This window comes from Fringilla coelebs (genome assembly GCF_963513975.1).
Source record: "Fringilla coelebs genome assembly, chromosome: 10".
NCBI lineage: Eukaryota > Metazoa > Chordata > Aves > Passeriformes > Fringillidae > Fringilla > Fringilla coelebs.
This window is the reverse complement of record NC_140036.1, coordinates 16,943,436-16,966,656: the sequence shown is the minus strand read 5'-3', so window position 1 is coordinate 16,966,656 and position 23,221 is coordinate 16,943,436. Positions and strand designations below refer to the sequence as shown.

The window sequence follows — 23,221 nt, the reverse complement described above, 5'->3', positions numbered from 1 at the left end:
CATTTGATTTATTAAAGGAGGACATGGACAGCAAAAATGGCAGGAAAAAAATGTTTTTCTTAGTTACAAGGGGATTTATTGTAAAGGCAAAATTTCTTTTTGAAGGTGCTTAAAAAGAACGCTGAGAAAGTGCAGGGTGCTGTACGCAGCAACCAAAGAGCCTGAGTGCTATCCTGTTATTTTTCACTGCAACTGTAGCATATGCTTTACTATATATATGTGATTACACAAAGGTTTTCTTTAGCTTTAGGTCGGTGGAGGGTGATATTGTGATTTGTTTCACCCTTGGCTGAGCCAGTAACTGCAGCTACAATGTGCTGAGGCCACAGTTTGTGCCTCTGGTGTGATGATGCAGTGGAAACTGAGCTGGAATTTGGTGCAGATGCTGCAGTTGTTAGTGTAAGGCTTGGGAGGCTTTCAGAATGTACCACTGTGGATTCATTAAATCCACAACCATGTGAGAAATGTTCCTGTCTTTTCCAAAATATGTGCCTTGAAGCCTCATCAGGCAGCGAGGTAGGCAAAGCATAACAGTGAAAATTAGAGTGAAAATAACTTACAGAAGTGTCATTACATGGGGCAGACTGCACTTCTCTTGGGCTGGTGGGAGTGCAAATCACAGTTAGTTGCACACACCTCCTTCCTTCCAGCTTGCTGACTCCTGCTGTTGCCACGCAGAGAAACAAGTGCTTGTACAAAGCTGATAACTGTGATTTCTGCCCTTTCCCACTTAGGGAGGCCGCAGTAGAGGGTGTGTGATTGATTACCTCGAGTTCTGGGGAAGATAAAGTACACTATGTCTGACCTAGGCTCTGGGGCCAGTTTGCAGTGAGAGTTGGAGGCAGGAAACTATGGGCAGCGCAGCTGGGAGAGAAGGGATTAAAAACACGGATGTGGGGGGATGCAGGGAGAAGGGAGGCTATTTAGGGTTAGCTGTGAGCTCGATGTGGGGCTGTGACCATGAAGAGTGAGGAAGCCAAACTAGTGACCGATGGGATGAGGGTATGAGAATCAGCCCTGCTAGGAGCCGTGGGGTGGAGGCTTTGGGCGTGTTTGTGGTGGAGCTGGGGACGGTGCAAGTGAGGCATTCAGGCGGACAGAGCGGGCTGTGAGGGCACAGGAGTGATCCGAGCGGGATATGGTGGCCAATGGCCGAGCCCAGAGCAGGAGTGCTGGGATCGGTGTGTCCGGGCCAGGCCCCGGGGCTGGGCTATGGGAGAGGAGGGAAGCTCTGCGTGGGCCGCTTAAAGCTGCCCTGTGAAAGGGGCACTGCTGGACGGAGCCGCGGGCGGCAGGCGCGGATACCCAAGCCTTGTGAGGGAATGAGGGAATGAACGAGTGACCGCTGCTCTCCCGGGAGCGGTGCCGGTGTCCGGGGCTGTCCCGACGCCCGCCCTGTGTCCGGCCGTGCCCGGGCCGGGCTGAGGCGCCGCGGGGCGGAGGCGGGGCGGGTGCGCGCGCAGCGGGCGGGGCGGGGCCGCCCTCGAGCGCCCCTCGGCGCCCCCGCGGCGCCCCCCGGCGGCCGCGCCCGCCGCTGCTGTCCGGGCCCGGGCCCTGCGCTCCCTCGGCCGGTCCTTTCCGCCTCCCCCTCCCCGCCCCGGTCGCTCCGGCCGCCGGGGCCTCCCTCCTCCCCGCCCGCCCATGGATTTCACATAGCAGCCGCCGCCTCCGCCGCCGCCTCCTCCTCCTCCTCCTCCTCCTCCTTCTCCGCCGCCGCTCCATGGCGGCTCCGGCTCCGCGGCCGCCCGGCCTGTGCTGCTGCCGCAAGGGCTCCGCGGCCGGGCCGGAGGCGCCGGCGGCCCCGCCGCCGCCTCCCGAGCCGCCGCCGGACGTGGCGTCGGCGTCCAGCTCGCAGCTCTTCAGCCTGAGGCACCTGCACCTGGGGCTGGAGCTGCGGCCCGAGGCGCGAGCGCTGGCGGGCTGCCTGGTGCTGGAGCTCTGCGCGCTGCGCCCGCAGCCCCGCGCCCTGGTGCTGGACGTGCACCCGGCGCTGCGCGTCCTCTCGGCCGCTTTCCGCCGTGCCGCGGCCGGGGAAGCGCCCTGCGCCTTCGCCTTCTCGCCCGCCGAGGCTGCCGCCGCTCCGGCCCCGCCGCCCCCGCCGCCCTGCCCGCCGCCGCCGCCGCCCTGCGCGCCGCCCTGCGCGGCCAGCCCGCCCGCCACCGCCACCTTCCTCTCGGCGCCCTGCATCGCCGCCGGACCGCTGCCCCCCGCCGCCCCCCCGGGGGACCCGCCCGCCGGCCCCCCGCCCGCCGTCGCCGAGCCGCCGCCGCCGCTGCCCCTCTTCGCCCAGCCGCCCTGCTCCGCCTGCCCGCTCGGCTTCAGGGTGGACCCCTTCACCGACTACGGCTCGTCCCTCACCGTCTCCCTGCCCGCCGCCCTCCAGCCGCACCAGCCCTTCCAGATCATCGTCCGCTACACCACGGCCGACGGCCCCGCCGTGAGTACCGGGCGGGGGTTGGTAACGTAGGAAACCGGGTCCCGGGGCGGCTGGCAGAGCCCTCCCCTGCCACCCGCGCCTGTCGCACATCTTTGCTCCTGTTCTAAGTGACCGTCGGGGAAGCGCCCCGGCTCCTCAGCAGAGGCGGCGGGAGGGGTCTCACTGCCAGCCTCTCCGGTGCTGTCCCTGGCCCCATGGCCTGGCAGCGCCAGCCCGCCGGGCAGCAGCATCTGTCCCCTGCCCGCAGGGGCTCTCGGTACTGCCAGCCCCGCGGCTCCCTGCCGCACTCAGCAGCGGTGCTCGTACCGACCCAGGTTCTCTCCCGCCTGTCTGCCTTCATCGTGTGGACCCCAAGGCTATTAATTCCCCCTCAGTCTAGTAATTTGAAAGTTTTAGTTAAGGATATTGCAGTTGTTGGCAGGGAGAGTGAAAATTTGCAAACTCCTGCCTCGACTTAGTCCTTCAGGATAAATTATGTCATGCACAATGTAGGATTTTCCCTGGGGGTTTTGCCAACTGCTAATAAAATCAGGCCTTGCACAGCTAGGCTGGTGTTCCAATGAGCTATGGTCAGGAGCTTTGAGAAGAACAGGGGTGACTCCACAGTTCCTACAAGTTATCTGCTGAAAAAAGGGATGAGAAATGGCCCAAAACGCCTCTTTGGATGTATCCATGGAGGTGCTTCCATGTCTGTGGATTAGCTTTCTTCAGCAATGAAATGCTTTGTAAATTCTGTCGTTTCTTTTAAACCCCTGGTATTTAGAAGCACTTTATTCCCAGTCTTTTAGGTGCTGCATATCAGATCTTGTGTTTTTAAGAAGTTATGAAAGTGAAAATACGAAGTTCTTACTGGAACATCAGTTCTCTTTACTACAGTACAGTCTGTTCAGGTTGGAAATTAAACTGAGGTGGTTTTCAGCATGTGGTTCATGAATTTATTTACAAAAGAGATGTATTTTTATAAGAGTCTTGCAATTTTGTTGCATCTAGGTTGCCTAGATGCAACATAGAGGAATTGTCTCTCAGTCCTCTCATTTGGTGTTCCTGTTGTACTGGTCAAAACCAGTAAATGTGTGGATCTATTTGACTTTTACAATGTATTTAACAAGAGCAGGAATTGAATAATAGAAGCTTCTTGCAACACAACCCACAGGAAGTAAATAGTACGCCTTTCCTCTTGATAGGAAAATCTTGCTGATTAGAATGTGTTGGCTGGGTGTTTCTCTGTCTAATTTTAATACTACATGGAAGATCACAAAAGTAATTTCATCCTTGGAATGATCTGGGTAGTCTTAATACATTGGCTCACTTGGAATAGTGAGTTCCACATGAAGAATTTTATTGACAGAAGCTTCCTGTGGTCATATGGTGACTATTTAATGTTCTAATCTTTCCCTAAAAGTGCAAAAATGAAGGCAGATTCTGTCACTTTTAAAGTCCAGATCCACTTGGATATTGTTCCTTTTCACCTCTGGAATTCCTGGTTTCGGTATTTCCTTGTACAATACTCTGCCATGTAGCTCACAGTGTGTTCAGAAGATTCCGTTCATTATTTTTTTCCTGGGTTTATGAAAGACCTGTTTCTTTTGTCCAGTCTCTGCCTTGTTTGTGGTGAGAAGGCTTTAAAGCTAATTTGGCATTGCTTTGTGCTCTGTAATCGTTCTCAGTCTGGCTGAGCCACACCTCCCAAAGTACATGATAACGTGCTTTCCTCCTCTTGAACAAATTGTTTTATTTTAGGCCAGCCTGTGCTTTCCCCTGTGTTTTGCCAGCCCTGTTGCCAAAGGGGCAGCCTGTCCTGCCGAGTTTATGGAGAGGTGATCTCAGTATGACTGGAATACTGATCTGGCTTTGGGAATGTGAAAACCACTGGAAGGTTCAGGGGCACTGATTGATGTGATGTTCATTTAGTCTCACCGTGTATTTATGTGTTGTCTCCTTGGCCCCACATGCAGTCCTGTGTGGTTGCTGGAGGACATTTCTTCCATTCCCTCTGTTGTTTTCTTGCTCCCCATAGATCAGAGGTGAACTACCTATTCTTTACACTGTTCTTTGAAGACTTTATTGTACCTTTAACAGCGTGTCCTGCTTCAGCTGAAATGAAGCTGCAAGGGCTCATGTCAAGATTATTGATGGTCACAGCATTGAGAACGTGCACTGCCCTTCCCAAGTGATACTGGAAAGCAGGAGCAGGCATGCTCACTGACATAAATCCTGCCATGTTTGTTCACTCTCTGTTGTAGGTTTTGGCTGGCAAAATATTTGTCCTCGAGTAACACCTGTTGTAGCCCTTCATGTTCAGCATGCTGAGCTATTTTGTTTGGATCCAAAGTGATTTGGTGCTATTGTAGTGCTCTCTGGCATTGCTGTTTTTTGGCCCAGCCCTGCACTTTAACAGGGATGAGTAACCCATATGCTTATAAGGGTCAAATGGTTTATACTCATGTCTTGTAAATATCCTGGCAGTTCCTTTTCTCTGTCAGTGAGGCACAGATTTACAATGTCAGACCTCTCTCTTATAAAAGTTCTATTTTCTTTGGCCATTCTAGGAATGTATTCTCTTTAGGTCAGGATTTATTTTCTGTGGGACCTTTATCATACTTGTGGGACCTATAAAACAGTAAATACATGTTACAGTGCAGTGTGAATGTGTTGGCAGGAAGATCAGCAGCAGAGATAGTAGTGTTTAAAATTGGAAACCTGTTGTCTTGATAGACTTGCTTTGAGCCATCTGGACATGTTATTTGACTGTCCCATTATTTCTTGTGTGGAGGAAGAAGCCAAGATCTTTGGTTGTTTGATGGACATTGAGAGACAGCTGAGAGATTAAATCTGCCTTTCACAGAGCATTCCAGCTCCCTGTGCTGTTAGGAAACCATATGCTCAGTACATCCCCAGTTTCCATCATAGGCAAGACTGTCACAATCATTGTGTATCTCTCCTGGTGTGGGCTGAAGGCACACAGTGATCAGATATATCAGGGACAATAGTCCTATTCTTCCTCTCCTTCTTCTCCCTCATCCCTTACTTCTTGGTAATACTCGTGTGATATTTTCTGCTTTCCTTCCCTACAGAGAAAAATCTGCACCTATCTCTTGCCCACTGTATCATTTCTCTGATTTGGCAGTGCGCATCTTAATGGCAGTGCTATTTTCTTTCCTTAAATGCAAACCCTCCTCTGGGTTCTGGTACAAAAAATTATAACAATTTCCTCATCTTCAGGATTTAGCAGAAAGGACAGCTCTCTTTGTAGTGCTTGAAACTTCCCTGTAATTCCTTAGATTTGTCTTGATTCCTCAGTCCCCAAAGAATGACTTGCTGCCCAGGTGTGCCTCGCTTCTGTCACGTGCTCTGCATCTCAGGTGTTTTGTTTACTTTGTCATCAGATAGAGCAGCTTGTTTGCCTAGAACAGAAGCTGTGGCTTTGCAGCTCTTCCTGCCACCTTCATCAATAATGCATGTAGAAACATGGAGAGGTTTAAAATTAAAAGAGGCTTAGCTAATTGCCTTTGTCATTTGTCAGATTTGGGCAAAAGATTATGATCTAAGTCAATAAAAATTATACTCTTGGCAGGTGTCTTATAAAGTGTGGACTTCTTTGCAGTATGTGGGCAGGGGAAAGCCTGGGCTGCCAAAAGCCTTTGTTCAGCAGAGGAATCATGCAGCAGGTCTTTTTAATTGAAATGGACCACAGAACGACTTTAATGTGTGAAACAGCTTTCCTGTATACATGAAAAACTAGATAAAAATGAAGAGCATGATGATGATGTCACGTGCATTTCCCAAGGGGAAGTGCAGGAGGGATTTGCATGTGGAGTAGATGATACAGCCCCAAATACTGCTCTGTCCCTATGCTCCAGCAGCACCCTGTGCCTCACACTCCTTTCTGGGATGCTGCTTATACTCATTTTCCCCAGCCCATAGCCCTGCCTTTGTCCAGCAGCATAGCCTGGTCTATTTATATTACAGATCTATTTATATTGTTTCAGGATAACTTTCATCATTGTTCCAAGTGTGTCTGGAAAGAGAGACAGAGGCTTGCCATGTATCTGCAGACGTTAGAAAACAGGGGAAAAAAATACTTCATCCTCTGCAAATGTTTTCCCTCTTGGCTTGTGGGGCTGGTGTTTCACTTAACTTCAACCAAATGTCAAAGCAGGACTGGTTGAAAAGAAGTTGTCCTTAATTTATGGAGTTTCTTGTAAACAAGAATCAACTTTTGGTTCCCCTTCCCTTCCTGCTTATGTTTTCCTCCTGCACTGATCAGGGAGAACTTCCCCTTGTCTCTCTCCTGTAAAGACATTGTCTGTCAGCCCTTTTTTCTTCCTACTCAAGTGTTGCAACTTAGGTGTGGTGGTGCCTTATCTCTCTGTTTTCTTTGTTAGCCTCTTCTGTCTCTCAAAAAGCAAAGGAAACAATGTTTTGAAGATGAGTCTCTTCAGCAGGGCCAGCGATAAGATTGGAAGTCAGACTTTGTGATACAAGCACAAAGCCACTGATCAGATGAGTGTTTGTAAAAGGCATTGGGACAGAAATTGAAATTTAATTTCTGAGCCTCTTCCCTAGAAAACTACTACCCTGTATTAAATACAGCACCTTCATTTTTTTTGTAAATGCATGTTCTGAGTGGGAGTTCCCAGTTATTGGTAATGAGACAGATGCCTTCTGGAACAGCTGTCTCTAGTTCCATAACGTGGCATTGCAGAAATTATATTCCTTGCTGTGAAAAGCAAGTGTCCATGAGAAATGTAGTGGAAATCTGTAGCTATGTAGGTGCCCCTGGGCTGTGACCCAGGGTTGTGGGCAGTGTTACACTGAAATGCAGCACATGGATGTGAACAGACAGGGCTCCTCAGAAGTCCTGCTTTAGGCTTGTTTCTAGCCCTACAGGCTTGAAATAGAAGACGGTAATCTTAAAACAAATGTCAAGAGATTAATTTTACTTTTAGATAAAGGTTTTTAATTTTGTAATGCCTCCCTCCTAAAAAACCCCAAACATTTGCCAGCAGAAGTGTGAGACTCCATGGGAATAACTGAAAGCTGCTGACTCTGTTTCTTGTCCTCACCTTTCACTGATCCCCGGGGGTGCTGCTGCAGTGGATGATTTGGGAGAGGAGCACACTGGCATCTGAGGAAAAAGGTCTAAAGGCAAGGGAAGAAGATATCAAAAAGTAACCTTACAGGACAGAAGGAGACCGAGAAAACTTTAACTTAGAAAAGTTAACTAGGAGACAGAGTTGCAATATGTTGTTAAAACGTGAGCAGACTTAGTACCCAGGCTTCTCTTCTGCGTTTCGTTGCTTTCCCTTGAGGACTAAAACTGAACTAGTATTTGCACTAACTGCTGTTCCCTGATCTCGGATTTATTGGTTGCTTTGATCTAAGAATTCAGCAGACTCAGAAGTTTTATTCCTTGTGCTTGACTGTTTCCAAGACTTCCAGTGGTTCAAATTTTATTGCAAATTTCACAATATTTGATATTTTCCATCAGAGTTCAGCTCCAGAGTTCTCGGATTACAAGGAAATCCTTATTTAAAATTGCTCCTACACTTCAAAGTCGAGGCAGGGAGAACGTGAAAGCACAAACATATGAAACAGAAAGACCAAAAGGCAAATAATTGGACTTTTTCTTATTATTCTTTAATCTGTTCTAATTATTTTCTGAGGATCTGACTTGTAATTTATTTGCTGTTTGGTACTGAAAATTGATGTGCTCAGTGGTGTGTTTTGTTGGCTTTTCTTTTGTGACCACCCAGAATCTCCTTATCCATTCTGTAAAAAGGGGCCTCCAGTGTCCTTGACCAGATGTTTCTTACATATACCGACTTTTTTGCATAGTGTCAAAATGTTTGATGCTTCAGCCAGGAGGGCAGTGTCAGGGTCACAGATAATATTGTGTACACTGTTCAGCTTCAGGGAGTTTTGGCTTGTGGATTTGGATTTGTTTTGGGTTGTGGTTTTTTTTTTCTTTTCAGCTTATGTTACCTGACCCCTTCTATTCCCGTTCATATTGAGTTATAAACATGGAGATAGCCAGAGTACTCCCTTTGAGAAGAAGGTTGTGTAGATGTTTGTAAGGAACTTGTTATTAACCAAGTAAATTGATATAACAGAAATAGTGAGTGGCTGGAAGTCACTATGTTACATGTCACCTCTCAGTGTTCTGACAGTAAGAATTTTTCTGAGCATTCCCAGCAAATAAACTGGAGTAGAAAGATGTATTGTTAGAGATGGAACTGTGCCCTGTGCCAGGTGTTCATCTCGGGAACTAAACAGCTGAGGTGGTGCTTCTCCCCCACAATCCTCTTGATTTCATGTTTTGTTTTTGGCAGTTCATCCTTGTCACCTTGTCTGTTTCCCTCATCTCTTCTTCCCGTTGTGTTTCAACAGATCTGGTGGCTGGATCCAGAGCTGACATATGGCAATGCCAAGCCCTTTGTCTTCACACAGGGACACTCAGTGTGTAACCGCTCCTTCTTCCCCTGCTTCGACACCCCTGCAGTGAAATGCACCTACTCAGCTACTGTCAAGGTAAGGGATGCCTGTGGATGGTTCACAGAGCTCTTAGTTGCTGTTAACTTGTGAAAGTATAGTTACATCATGTATTTTTAGCAGTTTACATGTGCTAAAAATATTGTGATTCAGTGTTATAAAGAATACTGAATGTTTTAGGTCTAATTCTGGTTCTTGGGCCAGAATCAGGGTAGTGCCACAAAGGTGTCCTGCCATGCTTGGGTCTTGCCTTACTTGTACTCAATGCTGAAAAAGTAATTGTGAAATAAAAATATAAGAGAGAATTTGGCTGGCCCCTTCCAATAGTGGTTATTGATGATGATAATACTCGACTGTATTGTACCAATTTTTGAAAGAAAAAACCTGAATTCTTTTGAAATCAGCATCAAATAATGTTGCATTTTGTATAGATGAAATAATTTAATATGTGGGTGCTTTTGGGGCAGCTGGCATATAGGAGGAGTAATATCTTTGGTTGATATGTTTTCATGTATTGGGCAGATTGTAGTATAAAGCCTCACAGAAATATTACATTTTGTGTTATGTAAGTGATTATTTTTAATGTACATCATCAGGCATAGATGAAAATGAACCAGAGATCTGTGGTTCAGTCATTCAGCTGTGATTATCTGGTGAGTTGATGTGTATGATGATGGTCTTCCAGGCTCCAGCAGGCATACAGGTGTTGATGAGTGCCACCCAAAGTTCCTATCTAGAAGAGGAAGGTGTATATCAATTTTACATGGAATATCCAGTTCCTGCTTACCTAGTGGCCCTGGTGGCTGGTGACCTCATATATGCAGACATAGGTCCAAGGTAAGATCTACAGTGAGTTCATTCTGCATTTTATGTCCCTGTACAGTGCTTCATACTGTAAAGTAGCAAGGATGTTGAGTCATTGATAAGGGAAGAGTTGGGTTCATGAGTTCTGAGCACAGAGAGAGTCTGAAGTGGAGTTGGGTATAAAGAAATTCATGGCACTGCACTGGCAAAGATATATTCTTCTTTCATAAATGTTGCTTACTGTTCCCTGAAATCATTACAGCTGCTTTCTCATTGCCTTGTTGATGGGATTTTGGTTACATCTTACCATGTTCCATGGAGCATTAGTCTGTGAGGGCCAGGTCTGATGGGAGGTCTCCTTGCTGTATTACCATACATGGAAGTGTGGTAAGCAGTCAGGCTATTTTTTTTTTCCTAAGAGATAATTCAGTTTGCTGAAGTATCACCTGATGTTTTCTGTTTCCTGACAGGAGCAGAGTGTGGGCAGAGCCTTGCCTGCTGCCAACAGCCATCAGCAAGCTTTCTGGCATTGTTGAACGCTGGTTGACTGCTGCAGAGAGTCTGTATGGCCCCTATATATGGGGAAGGTGAGTTTTATCAGTCTTCTGGAAATACAATGGGAACAAAATAAAACAGTATTGAGAAATGATCATGCTTTCTCCCTATAGCAGGGCAAACTAGCATTTCAACTGGCAGCACTGTAGTAGTTGAAAACAGACTCTGGAGTTTTGTTTCCACAAGTGGCAGGAAGGACCGTGGAGGTGTTTTAGCTGGTTTGCAGTGGAAAGATCCACTGTTTAGGAACCTCCAGTTTGAACTGGAGGTTTCTAAAGAGTGGATTTTTCCTGATGAATGAGGGTTTTCGTACCACAGTGTTTTTTGATGTAAGTCCAGCACTGGGCCAGACACCATTTAAAATGTATGGTTGTTTTATTTATCTCATGTATTTCTGCATTTATTGTGGCATGCCTGAGAATACTGAAAATCTCAGTACAGACTCATTGAGAGTCCAAGTCCCCCAAACCAATATTAATAGCTCTTGAATAGCTTGACTACGTATTAAAAAAGAGTGGTTTTGAGAGAATACTTGCCTCTTTGGATGGGAGAAAATGCTTACAAATGTTTTTTACATTTCTTTGCTAAAGGTAAGCAGGAAGATCACCCTGTTGACTTAACAGGTATTGCTTGAAATAATGTGAGAATGTGGCCCAGTGTGCCAGTGCTGATCACTGGTAAAGAAATTTAGAAAACAAAACAAATATTACTGTTGTGTTCCGAAGCAGACCATTAAAGTTATTTTGATGACACTGCATGTGTAGGAAATCAATTCCTTCATTGACAGCTTCCTAGTCTCTCTCTTTCCTGGGAGCCTCTGGGGACTCAACTCTGTGTTACACTACTGTTTATAGTGTAAACAGTTTTTGTGGCTCCCAGATATACAACTTGTGATGAGTTTGTGTGTGTGAAGGGAGCACAATGCTTCTTTTGAAGACATCAAAAGACTGTCAAGTCTTTACATCCAAACATAAGCAGGTCCTTGCCCAACAAAATAAATTGTGATCCTCTGATCAGAATTAGGCACCACTGGTATAGAAAATTTGTTCCTGAAGTCACAAGAAGGTCTCAGAAGAGCCTTCCCTAAAGAAAGAAAAATGTTACTCTGTCTTCTGAAAACAGAAAATGTTACTGTGTGTCTTCTAGCTGCAATTTACTCATCTCCTTTCTTCTTTCTTCTCTCCCTAATTTTAGATATGACATTGTTTTTCTTCCTCCTTCCTTCCCTATTGTTGCCATGGAAAACCCATGCCTGACCTTCATCATCTCTTCCATTCTGGAGAGCGATGAGTTTTTGATCATTGACGTCATTCATGAAGTTGCCCACAGCTGGTTTGGGAACGCTGTCACCAACGCCACATGGGAGGAGATGTGGCTGAGCGAGGGCCTGGCCACCTACGCGCAGCGCCGGATCACCACCGAGACCTACGGTACAGCTGCAGAAACTCCTCCCTGTGCTCCTTCTTACTTTCTTCAACTCAGAGCTGCCTGCTTGGAGTATTTGCCTTGGAAGCTCAGAAGTCTGTAGGGAGCTGGTTTTCAGTTCAGTTTTGTTTTATTTCTGGAACACACACCCACACACAGCCCCAAACTTTGTGTTGAACATCTTGCATACTTAGAGTTTGACGTTGTCTTGGCTTTAGTGGGCTCAATACCAGATATGGTACCAGGGCTTTGAGTGAGGTGTATTGGCACAATGCTATGGGGCCTTGAACTACTGTTGGATACCAGGCAGGTGTGATATGTCAGAGCAAGAGGATGCTTCAGAGAAAGATGTAAGAAATCTTATAAAAGTTATGTTGTGAAATAGCTATCCTCTGAACAAGTGTCCTTTTAATTCTGATCACTTAGTAGCTACCTACTGTTAAAAGAATGATGACAGTAGCATTAAAAAAGAAGTGCAGATTTATGTAGCTGTTTGTGTGCTGGAGGCTTCCTGCAGGATTGTAAACCCTGCCTTTGCTTGTGGCAGCGAGTTTCACAGGTCAGTTTTATGGTGCTGTCTTTAGAATATATAAGTAGTAAATTATTTCTCTTTCTTTTAATTGGCTTGTTATTGAAGTGAATAATGGGAATGTATGCTTTTCTAGTTTGTCCTGTTATGTTCCTAAAAGCCAGTTCCATGTGTTTTCTCAAGCGTCCAATGTAAACAATCTTAGAAAAGTTCCTAGAAATCTTGACAGCAAAAATGTTGAGAAGAAAGCATTTGTTTTTATTCATGTATATTGTTTTTGGACATGAACTGATGACAAGTTTAGGCAAAGTGCTCTGAGCATCTATGGAGATGTTACAATGCATATTATATATCTTTGAAAGCTGTTTTATGTTGAGTAATTCTCAGTGAGTTGTCCTAAGTCACATTCTGCATGGCAGTAATGTGGGTAGGTCAGCAGATATCAACCTATTCACCATCTTAGTCTGTTCCATCCAACATAGAACAAAATCCTTGCTGATTTTGGTCCATTCTCTAGAACTGGTTGTTTCAAGAAACATTTGCTGGGAAACTAAAAAATGTCTTTCCCTGTGCAATTCTTTAGTAAGCTCTTTCTCCATTCTGTTTTGTTTCCAAGACAAACCTTTGATCTAAATCTTACCATTTCTGACATAATTTCTGCAGTATCTTCTCTTGATAGTATATAGGCATCTTTGCAATGATATTGTTTGGGAAATTTGAGTCCACTGACCACCACTCCTCTTGGATCTTGCTTAATTCTCTCTGTAGCTTGAAGTAATTGCCCTTAACACTAGTTACCCTTGTTCTTGCTTTCCTCTGGGAAGGACATCCACTTCTTTCTCTGCTCATTCAGGTTCTCCTGTTTTTCAGATATATCCTGGTTGTTAATTCATGTTTGGCTTTGTAGGATTCGAGTGTTACATTGAGACTCTGAGGTTGTATCTATGTAACCAACCCTATCTTCAGTTAAAAACGGCAAAGAAGGCTGAAATTCTAATAGATATGGATGTTAAGTATCTTCTGAATCTGAAAATCCATTTTCTGCAGCTTTTAATGTTTCCAAGGGATAGGAAAGATCTCTTGACTTGGCAGTGTAATACAGCTGGTTTGGTTTGAAAGCATGGAATGCCCTACATTGCAGTTAGGGAGAAGGAGTAGCTTACCCGGTCACAACTGTAAAAAGTCCAAATGAGAGGAAGGTGAAATACTTAGGGCAAAAACCAGGTAGGATGATAGATAAAGCTTAAAAAATATACACAGGATCTGTGATACAATAACCAAAATCAATTCTTTTCTCTTTCTACTCAAGAGGTGACATTTGCTTAGTAATATCCTTGGCACTGAGTATGGAATTGTTTACTATTCTACCAGTGACAGTATGTTTTTGTAGCACTTGATTGCTCCCTGAAAGTTACCTGTACAGTACTTTTTTCAGTGCTGTTCTCATCTAGCAAGAACTGATGAGATGATGTCAAGGATGTAAACTTCAGCATAGTTTTCATGCTGTTATGGTGTCCAGTGCAGCCTGATTGATGCATGATCAGAGTGAGGAAATACATTGGGTTCAGCTCTGACTTCCATTACTAATTACAAGGATGTTCTGCACTCAAGTTTCTCTGCCATTACATTACTGTGATTCTGTCTCACTGTTCTGTCTTTTGCACTTGCAGCAGCTTTTATTTTGTCCCTGTGCCAGTCCTGCACAGATCAGTTTTTGCTGATCATTTTTCCACAACTAACAAGTTACTTTCTGGGATAGGAGCTGCCTTCACATGTTTGGAGACTGCATTCCGCCTCGATGCTCTCCACAGACAGATGAAGCTCCTTGGAGAAGACAACCCAGTCAGCAAGCTTCAGGTTAAACTGGAGCCAGGTATTGCTTTTGGCTGAATCAACTCTACACAAAATTATACACCTCTGTATATCCATGGTGGAATATTGACAAAAAAATTACTAATATTTACATATCTCTTTTGGAAAAAAAAAAGAGAAAAGAATTATTGGTTTGTAAACCAGTCTAAAAACAAGTAAGGAAGTTTTGCTTTCAAGCTTTTTTCAAGCTTGGGTAACTCATCTTTATAGATATTGCTCTGTGTAAGAACAGACTTACTGTGTAGAAAGAATGTGAAAAACTGCCTTGAAAGCTGTGTGGGTTTGCAATTCTGGATATGTAAAATAAAGTATTTAAAATGGAAATATTTGGAAACATAATATAAAATCCTCTGCTATTCAATGTTCCCCTCTGTATGTGTTCATATAAGAGCTATGTATATATTTAGCATGCAGATGAACAGGTACTTGCTTTAAGTTAAGTTGTGCTGAGGCTGTTTGGTTATTCCCTGAGCCAGATGCATGACTGCACTCCAGATTTACCTGTCTCCTTCACTGGTAGTTCTCTAGTTCTGTGGTCACAGTTGGGTGGGTGAAGCTGTCTTCTCTCTAGATGATATTTAAAACAACCTAAAATGCAAGTGGAGATGATACTGGAGTCAAATGGAATGGAAAAGCACGTGTGAAAGCCTGAAGAAAGGAGCAAGTGGTGATTACCTTTAATTGATATCTTTGAAAATTTGTGGTATGGTGATTCCCAGAACCTGGCACTGAAAAAAGGAAAAAGAATTTGTTTTCAAGTTCAAGATCTGTTTTCAGTGACTTCTAGTTTGAAGTGACTTATTCCATTGGGAGTTACTACTTACCTTACAATGACTGATTTAAAAAAAAATATTTTTTTCAGGCTGTGTCTTTGGACTCCATCTATTTATTTACTGCAGTAACTTAAATGTACTGACAACAAGCTTAGTTTTTTTTTAAGTCACTATGTCTCAGCTTGGTGCTCTCTAAGGAGTCTGTATAACTCAGAAGGGCTGGAAATCACTCTCCTCATTAGTTTCTTATCATGTTGTCTTCTTTCAGGTGTAAATCCCAGTAATTTAATGAACCTCTTCACGTATGAGAAAGGCTACTGCTTTGTTTACTACCTGTCGCAGCTCTGTGGTGACCCCAGACACTTTGACTCCTTCCTAAGAGTGAGTGTAAATACGTGTTTTCCTGAGATTTAGATCTGATTTTTTGTTGTTGTTGTGTGGGGTTTTTTTCCCAGATTCTTTCACTGTGGCTAATTGTTAAGGGTAAAGTTGAATACAAGTGTGTCAGAGATGGAGGAAAGTTGTGGGCCTGTCAACTTATGTGAATCTTTGTACAAGATTTCTGAGATTCTGAGCTCATGAAGTGCTAGGTACAGAGTAGTAGTATATATTTGTTATCTCTTGTTCTGTCCTCCAAGTAATTAGAAAGCTGTTCCAGCACAGATTGTGTGTGACTGGAAAGATGTGACTTGATTCACTAAGAAGTGTTAACTTGAGTTTTTTTACCCAGGGTGACAAAGGGTATGGGTTATTTGGGCAGGTTGGTGCCTGGAAGCACACTTGCAAAACCTATTGAAAATTGTCAGCTACTGCCTTGTTTTGGAAAAGGAAAATGAAATGATACTGAGCTGTCGATGTATTTGCAGCTACTCTCTTTTTTTCTTGTTTCTTTATTTAACTGGGTGAAGAGGGAGAATATTTTTCTTCATTTTTTTTTAAACCTTCAAATAATTGTTCCTACTCTTATGCTTGTATTTTTTGTTGTTGTTGTTATTGTTGTGGCATGCAGTGATTCTACATCAAAAGGAAACCGTCTTGCTCCTAATCACAATTTGAACATTTTACTATTTTAGGCCTACATTGAGAAATATAAATTTACCAGCGTTGTGGCTCAAGATCTTCTGGATTCCTTCCTGAATTTTTTTCCAGAGCTGAAAGAGCAATGTGTTGAGAGCAAAGCAGGTAGGAGATTTACTAAGTTAACTGTAAGCACTGTAGAAAACCTGGATGATGAATTTGGAGCTTGGCTTGGAGGATGCACAGGGAAATGCTAAGGCAAACAAAATAGTTCAGCAAGAACCAGATGTTCCTGATAGAATTTGTGGCTACTGCTTCTACACTGGGGAATGAGAACCCCTGAAATTGCTGATGATTTTGGCATTAATTAGCTGAGTGTCCCTTGGTTAGCTTTCTCATTAACTCACCTTTCACTCTGCAGACAGAATGATCAGTGCTTGTGAGATTTACTCATGCTTAAATGCAGGGAAATGGTGAACACACTTTGAAATTTCGTCTATTTTAATAACAGAAAACATGCTTTGAGAACTATAACTTCCCCAAGATCCTACCCATACATATAAAATCTCTTCCAGAATGTTTCACTTTCCCTTATATCCCCTATTTATAGCTGTTGGTGGATTTGTGGAAGGTCTGTGGCCTACCAGGTGCTTATTATCTCACTTTCTAAAAGAAATGAGACTCATGTTATCCTGCCACGTGTCCATCCCTGTGAATAGCAATTGAGCCTATTGGACAGTTAAAAGCAGACCAGCAGAGTACAGCTCTTAAGGATACTGGGTGCCTGCAGGCTTTGCGGAGAGGAAACGGCCTGTGGAGATGAGAGAGTTTACTGTGGGAAAGGCTGCAGCATGAGCTCAGCAGTTCTGTGTTTTATTTGGCCCACTGGTAGGCTAATGAGTTAACCACAGAAGTTGCTAATTTTTGCCTGGCTAATATTCAGGGGATGCAGAAGGTAGGAGTTTTAGCGTAGATAGTGTGGAACAGGAAGTATTACCATGGGTTAGAAAAGTACAGAGGTGGTAAAAAGGTCAAGAGGAGCAGCTCTGCTTGAAAGCAGGCTCTGCTGCTTATAAAGAAGCTTTTTTTAAAAAAATTAGTTGCATAAATAAATATAAATTGCTTGGGTTTACTGGTGGGTAGGAGGAGTTTAGTCATCCCTCTCACCTCTTTTTTTTTTAATAAAATGGGTTTTCTTCATATTTGTCAGTCTTCCTCAAAATTTTGAGAGAAATGCAGGCACAAAAATATTAGAGCATAATTTGAACATAGTTACTTGTCAGCCTTAAGAGCTGCCTTAAGAGCATGTGTGTTTCTTGTACTTACTGTACTGCTGAGCTCTAGAAAACTCACAGTGAGGTTTGGAGCAGTGTTGCTGGCACTCTTCCGGGTGTTTTCTAGGCTACCCCAGTGAGGCTGCTAAGACTGTTGTGTCACTAGAACTATTGGTTGCTATTGTTACAACCTCCCTTAACTATCTTAGAAGCAGTCCTGAGCTTTGAGGCAGCCAAGCCACCTGCAGAGATCTGTGCTCCACATTTTTGGTGCCCCTCATTCTAGGACTGGAATTTGAACGTTGGCTCAATGCTACAGGACCTCCGTTAGCTGAGCCAGACTTATCTCAGGGATCCAGTCTGACCAGACCAGTGGAGACACTCTTCAAACTCTGGACCACAGAGCCTCTGGACTCTGTTGCTGCTGCCAGCAGTGTTGACCTCACTAAATGGAGAACGTTCCAAACTGTGCTTTTCCTGGACAGATTGCTGGATGGATCACCACTGCCTCATGGTGAGTACTCTTTCCAGGATAGCAGAAAATTATCCCTGGAATAATTGATTGAATTCTAAAGATCCCTGCCTCTGGTTGACATTATAATTCACGTAAAGTCAGGTTGGTGTCCCAGGCCATGTCACAGAGGGATTGGAATAGGAGATCTTCAAAAGTCTTTCCCAGACCAACGGATTCTATGATTCTGTGATTTGATGAGTTTTTATTATTTGATGACCCTCAAAATTGTCCAAATAGGTCATAGTTCTTTCTCTGTGTATGTGCTCTCTTCAGAGGTGATAAAAAAGCTCTCGGAATGTTACTCCTCTCAGCTGGACTCCATGAATGCAGAAATCCGTATCCGCTGGTTGCAGATTGTAGTCCGAAATGACTATTACCCAGACCTTTACAAAGTCCGTCGCTTCTTGGAAAACCAGGTACTAACTGCTGGATTAAACTCACTGCACCTCTCAGTGCATGAGACATGTGCATGAGACATGCGACGTGAAAGACCTTGGAACTTCTGCTTCCTGGCCAAGTGTAGCCCAGGTGTGTTGTGAAGGGCCTGAGCATGGCTCACCTGCTAGCGGTGGGGAGGAATGGGCAGATGTAATTTCAAATGCCTACAGATAATCTCTGCTTTTCTAGGCTGACTCAATACCCTCGTCCCAGCTCTGCCCCATGCATTTTATGTATTGTTTTGCAGCAGCCCTGGCTTTTCCAGACCACAAGTTTTTGCACTACTAAATCATGTGATTATTTGAATATTTACACTTCAAGCAAGACTAGGGCTCATCGAGTTCTTTTCAGTAGTTGTTATTGTGCTGGAGCAAAAGGTTAAGGCATGTGTTCAGTGTGGCCTCTTCTATTTGGCCTTTAAAAATAGTTTTGTTATTTGTGGAAGTAGCTCAGTCTCAGAGAGCAGATTTTTTTTTTATTACCATTCATAAAAATCCTTGCACCAGACTTAGAATAGACTCATCTGTCTTTTGAAGAAATATGTTGCTTGTCTCCAGTCTGAATTTACTCAGGGCTGTTGGAGTGTAGCTGTAGAAGAGCTGAACTTCTTGACTTTTACTGAAATGTTTTTATCTTGTTTTCCTTTTTTTGTAGATGTCTCGGATGTACACAATTCCACTTTACGAGGACCTTTGCACTGGCACTCTCAAGTCTTTTGCCTTAGAAATTTTTTACCAGACCCAAAACCAGCTGCACCCCAATTTGCGGAAAACGATCCAACAGATCTTATCCCAGGGCTTGAATCCACTTCCTGCCATAGACACTACAGCAGTCACTACAGACACACCAGCAATGGTGCTTGAGGACAAAGTCTCAGAGGCCGCAAATGGTGCCATTTCACTCAGGGATGTCAACGTGTCTGCTTAGATCACCAGTTCATGCCAGCCATGAAGCTTGAAAATGGGGACAGGAACAGAAGAAAGATACCAAGCGTTGCCTCCTTTCCCTCAGCCTTGCAGCTGCAGTGTGTTGTAACTGGATTTCTCTCCCAAAACACAAAGCAAATGTGCCTTCAAGTATCCAGTGTGTAATACTGCCAGGTTTCAGAGATCTCCACCAGCTGTATGACAGATATTTTGATTCAGTTTTTACTGGGCAGGGACTCCTGGGCTGTTGCTTCTCCATGGAAAGTGGATAGTTCCCTTTCCTGAGGTTCTTCTGGATGGTTTCAGATTTGTTGTTTGGTGGGAGGGTGTTCTTTTTCTTCTTATTTTTTCCTTCTTTTTTTTGTCTGAGGCCACTGAGGCTGTGGAGTATGTCCTACTTGCTGTGTGTATGTTGCTGGGGAGTGTGTATGTGTCAGGCTGTCATTGTCCTAATATTTGGGCTAAAGTTCTGCAAAGGAGAGACTCAGGAATTGTTAGTGGCAGCAAACATGCTTTCATGTTATGCTCCTTCCTCTGACAGAGGTATTGTGATTTGGGAGGAAGGGGACTAATGCTTAAATGAGAAACTAATTTTAAATAGCTCTCGTTCCCCCCCTGCCCATAGGTGGCTAAATAATAATAATAATAATAATAATAATAATAATGATGCTCTTTATATATATTAAAAATATATAAAAAAGAACAGGGAAACATTATGATGGATTTGAAATCCTTCTGCTAACCCTACCCTCAGTTTTCCCTTTGCACTTGATGGGACAAGCAATAAAGAAATGTGTAGGCTTGAATTTTCAGAGTTAAAATTAGGTTCCCAAATGCCATCAATTCTGGTACTAGCTGGATGCCTAAATCTTTTTAACTGTTTTGACAAGTCTAGCTGCAACCTTTTCTAGTGTGTCAGGATGTGTGGCACATGCATCAGATGCGCTCTGTTTGTCTTCTATTCTGCTCTTTTGGAGGAATTACCAAGACTTGTAAATTTTTTTAGATCCCCAGCATATCTTGGCCTGTAGGTCAGCCATGAAAATATCCATGCTAAGATTTTACTGCCTTGAATAATGTTTGCCTGAATAACAGTGGCTCTGTCATACAATAATCTGAGGGAAGCACCATCTTTCTTGATCTGAAACTTTTAAATCCCGCTTTACCCAAGTCTGTTTTCTGACTTATGGTGGGAGTAAGGTGCCATTTCGTTTCCCTGGCATGCTGTTTCTCTGGATCACTGGCCAGCCATGCAGTATGAGAAGACACTGTCTTCCCTCTGTGCTGCTTGGTCTCAGGAAGCCAAGGGCAAAGTGTTCTGGGGTATTGCAGAGTACAGGTGATGGTTCTTAGATTCTGTGCCACAAATTTTTTAACATGTGGGTACCTGTGTGCTCTCTGTGAGGTCCCACAAGGCATCTCTGAGCTGATGCATCACCAGGATAGTATAAACAAAAGGCAAAACATTTGGAAAAGACTCGGCTAACAGATATGTGTGAGAGAAATTGTTTTATACTTCAGGGCTAATTTTAGCCCTGCTATGGGGATCTGCATAGACAGGAAGAGGAGGAAATTTGGTAGGGCTTTGTTTTCTTCACCAAAAGTATCTGTTTACACCCATGTGTGGATGGGGACTTAGGTGCTGTTACTGGATCTGCATTTTCTGGCTTTAAATTAATTTGGACTTCACCATAGCCTTAGCCTGGGCTGAACTGGGATAAAGCAATAATAAACTCAGGCCTCTGTAGTGCTTAATTAGTTTTAAAAATGGGCCATCAGCATTTTTGGGCTTCAGAACTCCAAGCTCTGCTCTTTGCTCCTTGAATGGGATTATCTTTTAAATTCTGTTTTGTTTTCCCAGAAAGGATGGAGAATGATGTTTTCTACACAGATCTCTTTCCTTTTCATTTGTTGTTCTATTGAAAGAGATTTGTACAAGCTGACTTTACACTTCTGGAGCTGCCGCCGTTGGTGTTGCGTCTCCTGGACCCCACTGCCAGCAGCGGCAGCCTGGTCAAGACCAGGAACCACTAGCATTTTTTGGAATCACGGGCCTCTGTTCTAATATATTTTATTTAGTGGGAGAATGTTTGTGACCCTGGTGGGAATTTTTCATTTACATGGATGCCTTATGATGATTGTCAAATTAAACTAAGCTTTGTGACAAGTTCAGCCTTTTGGGCAGTTTTTTGGTGTCCCTGTTCTAGCTGTGTGGAAGAGCTAACTTGGTACATTGTCTTTGTTTTGTTCTTTTCTGGGGTGCAGCATAGAGGCAGTTTGGAAGCTCCTTCAAAGCCACACAGGAAGGTGCTGGAGAGGTGGCAAAAGCAAACAATCAAAATAAATATTATCTATTGTTACTAGAACTACTGAAATACATCAGATCGGCTCTGTCTTTGCATAGACACCCATCAGAGCAAGGAAATGCTGGCTGAATAGACTGTTTCCTGGTTAAAGAACACATGATGTATGTTACTGTTTCTGATCTCTGTGAGATCCCATCAAATGGGATCCTTTTGACCTAGGACTTGTTTTTTGAGACACTGAAGCAGAGCAAGATTTTTTGAACATATTCCATGCATCCACCTCCAGGTACTTCTGTTTCTGCTGTGAGTGAGGAGTGCATTTTTTATTTTGTAGAGACAAAAAACTGGCAGCAAGTTTGTGGAGATAAGCCTTCCTTTCGCTGACAGAAAATAAATTGGTGCTTCAGGCTACTTGCTGTCTTGATTTCAAGTAGACTTCACATTGACAGGCAAATTAGACTGTGATTAAATAGAAACTATTTGCCTTATCTTTGGTACATTCATTTCTGATCAATTTAAATCAGATTAGCCATCAAATCGGTTTTATTCAAACAGATGCCAAGAGATTGGGTTATCTTTTTTTATTTTGAAAATGAAAACTATTACTTTATTTCATTGCAGCTTTGAGCAGGGCAACAGGATGTAGAAATATCACTTGTGGGAAAGCTCTGAAGAGCCAAACCATTTAATAGAATGGAATATTTCTGACTTAATTTTTTAGTGTTTCATAGCCACGTTGGTTGATACATTCAATATATTCTTGCTAGCTACAATATACTGTGTTAAGTTTGTATCAGTAATTTTGGTGTCATGTTACTTTGCAACATTTTAACCACAAACTTTATCAACCAAGAACAATTCTATCAAGTATCCCAAACATTCTTCTTCAACCAGAACTCTTTAATATTCTTGCACTGCAATGACCTTGGCCGTTATCTTTTTTTGGATAACACAGGACCTTCTGTACATCTAAGCTCATGTGCTGCACAATTCACTTAAGTCAAGTACACTTCTTCAGTATGCTCTCCCTGTTTGTCCAAAGATAGAACAACACAGTAGTGTCAACACACTAAAATCACGTCACACTTCTTTTCACACTTTTTACTAGAGATTGATAAAAGATGAAAATCACTTCGACCACAATATCAGACTTGGTGTACAAGAGAAACCATACTAGAAATCACTGTGTGAGATTTATCAAGTCACTGTCCTCTGAGACACAGAATTATTGTCAGTTGTGAGGGCAGTTTGACACTGATTTTGTTGAAACCCCAAGAAAATTGGTTTAGCTGTTGATTACATGCATTCCTAAAATGCATACCTAATGTCTAGTTTGGATTTGTCTACTTTTATCTTCCAGCTCTTGAAACTACTGCTTTGTTTGTGAAAGTTAAACTACTTACTCACATACAAACTACTTAACTCTTTCTCATGTAAGTACTTTTTAATTCTTAAAAAAACCAGATTGATTAGTCTGTTACTGCAAGCTGTCTTCCACAACTTCTTGTATTGATTTTGCTTGGGGGGAGCATGATGTTTCAATATCCTTTTAAAGTGGAAATTGCACATTGTTTCTCAAAAATTACCTCAATTGCTGTTGTATATTCCACATCAACTTTAAAAGATTTTTTTTACTAATATTGTCCATTCATCCTGTTTTTTCCATTAATAGCAATAATTATTTGGGCACCTGTTAGCATATGTCTTACCTGGACATGAGAACCTTTTAAAGATAAAGGAGGGTAGAGAAAAGCTATGCCATATTCTGGAGGTGACTTTTCACTCTATACAGAGGGATACTAGCTAGTTGCAATAAATGATTGAGCCTGTGTGAACACTTCCCTTTAGTCCTCTTCCTG

General features: G+C 43.4%; 1 protein-coding gene across 2 annotated transcripts; it reads left to right on the top strand.

Annotated features, from left to right (window-relative positions):
* The first annotated feature begins 1,616 nt into the window (after positions 1–1,616).
* On the top strand, positions 1,617–23,000 carry RNPEPL1 (arginyl aminopeptidase like 1). 2 transcript variants are annotated; one of them, XR_014616404.1, is made up of 11 exons: positions 1,617–2,437; positions 8,828–8,968; positions 9,615–9,766; positions 10,204–10,320; positions 11,483–11,718; positions 14,002–14,115; positions 15,156–15,268; positions 15,961–16,069; positions 17,465–17,692; positions 17,966–18,220; positions 18,785–18,924. XR_014616404.1 is itself a non-coding variant. In XM_084211906.1 (11 exons), exons 1-11 carry the CDS (start codon positions 1,721–1,723, stop codon positions 19,055–19,057), a joined length of 2,343 nt encoding a protein of 780 aa, XP_084068032.1. In that variant the 5' UTR covers positions 1,621–1,720; the 3' UTR covers positions 19,058–23,000. The 2 variants fall into 2 exon arrangements, 1 of the variants encoding a protein (XP_084068032.1); XM_084211906.1 differs by having other exon boundaries at positions 1,621–2,437; positions 17,966–18,108; positions 18,785–23,000.
* Positions 23,001–23,221: the final 221 nt, after the last annotated feature.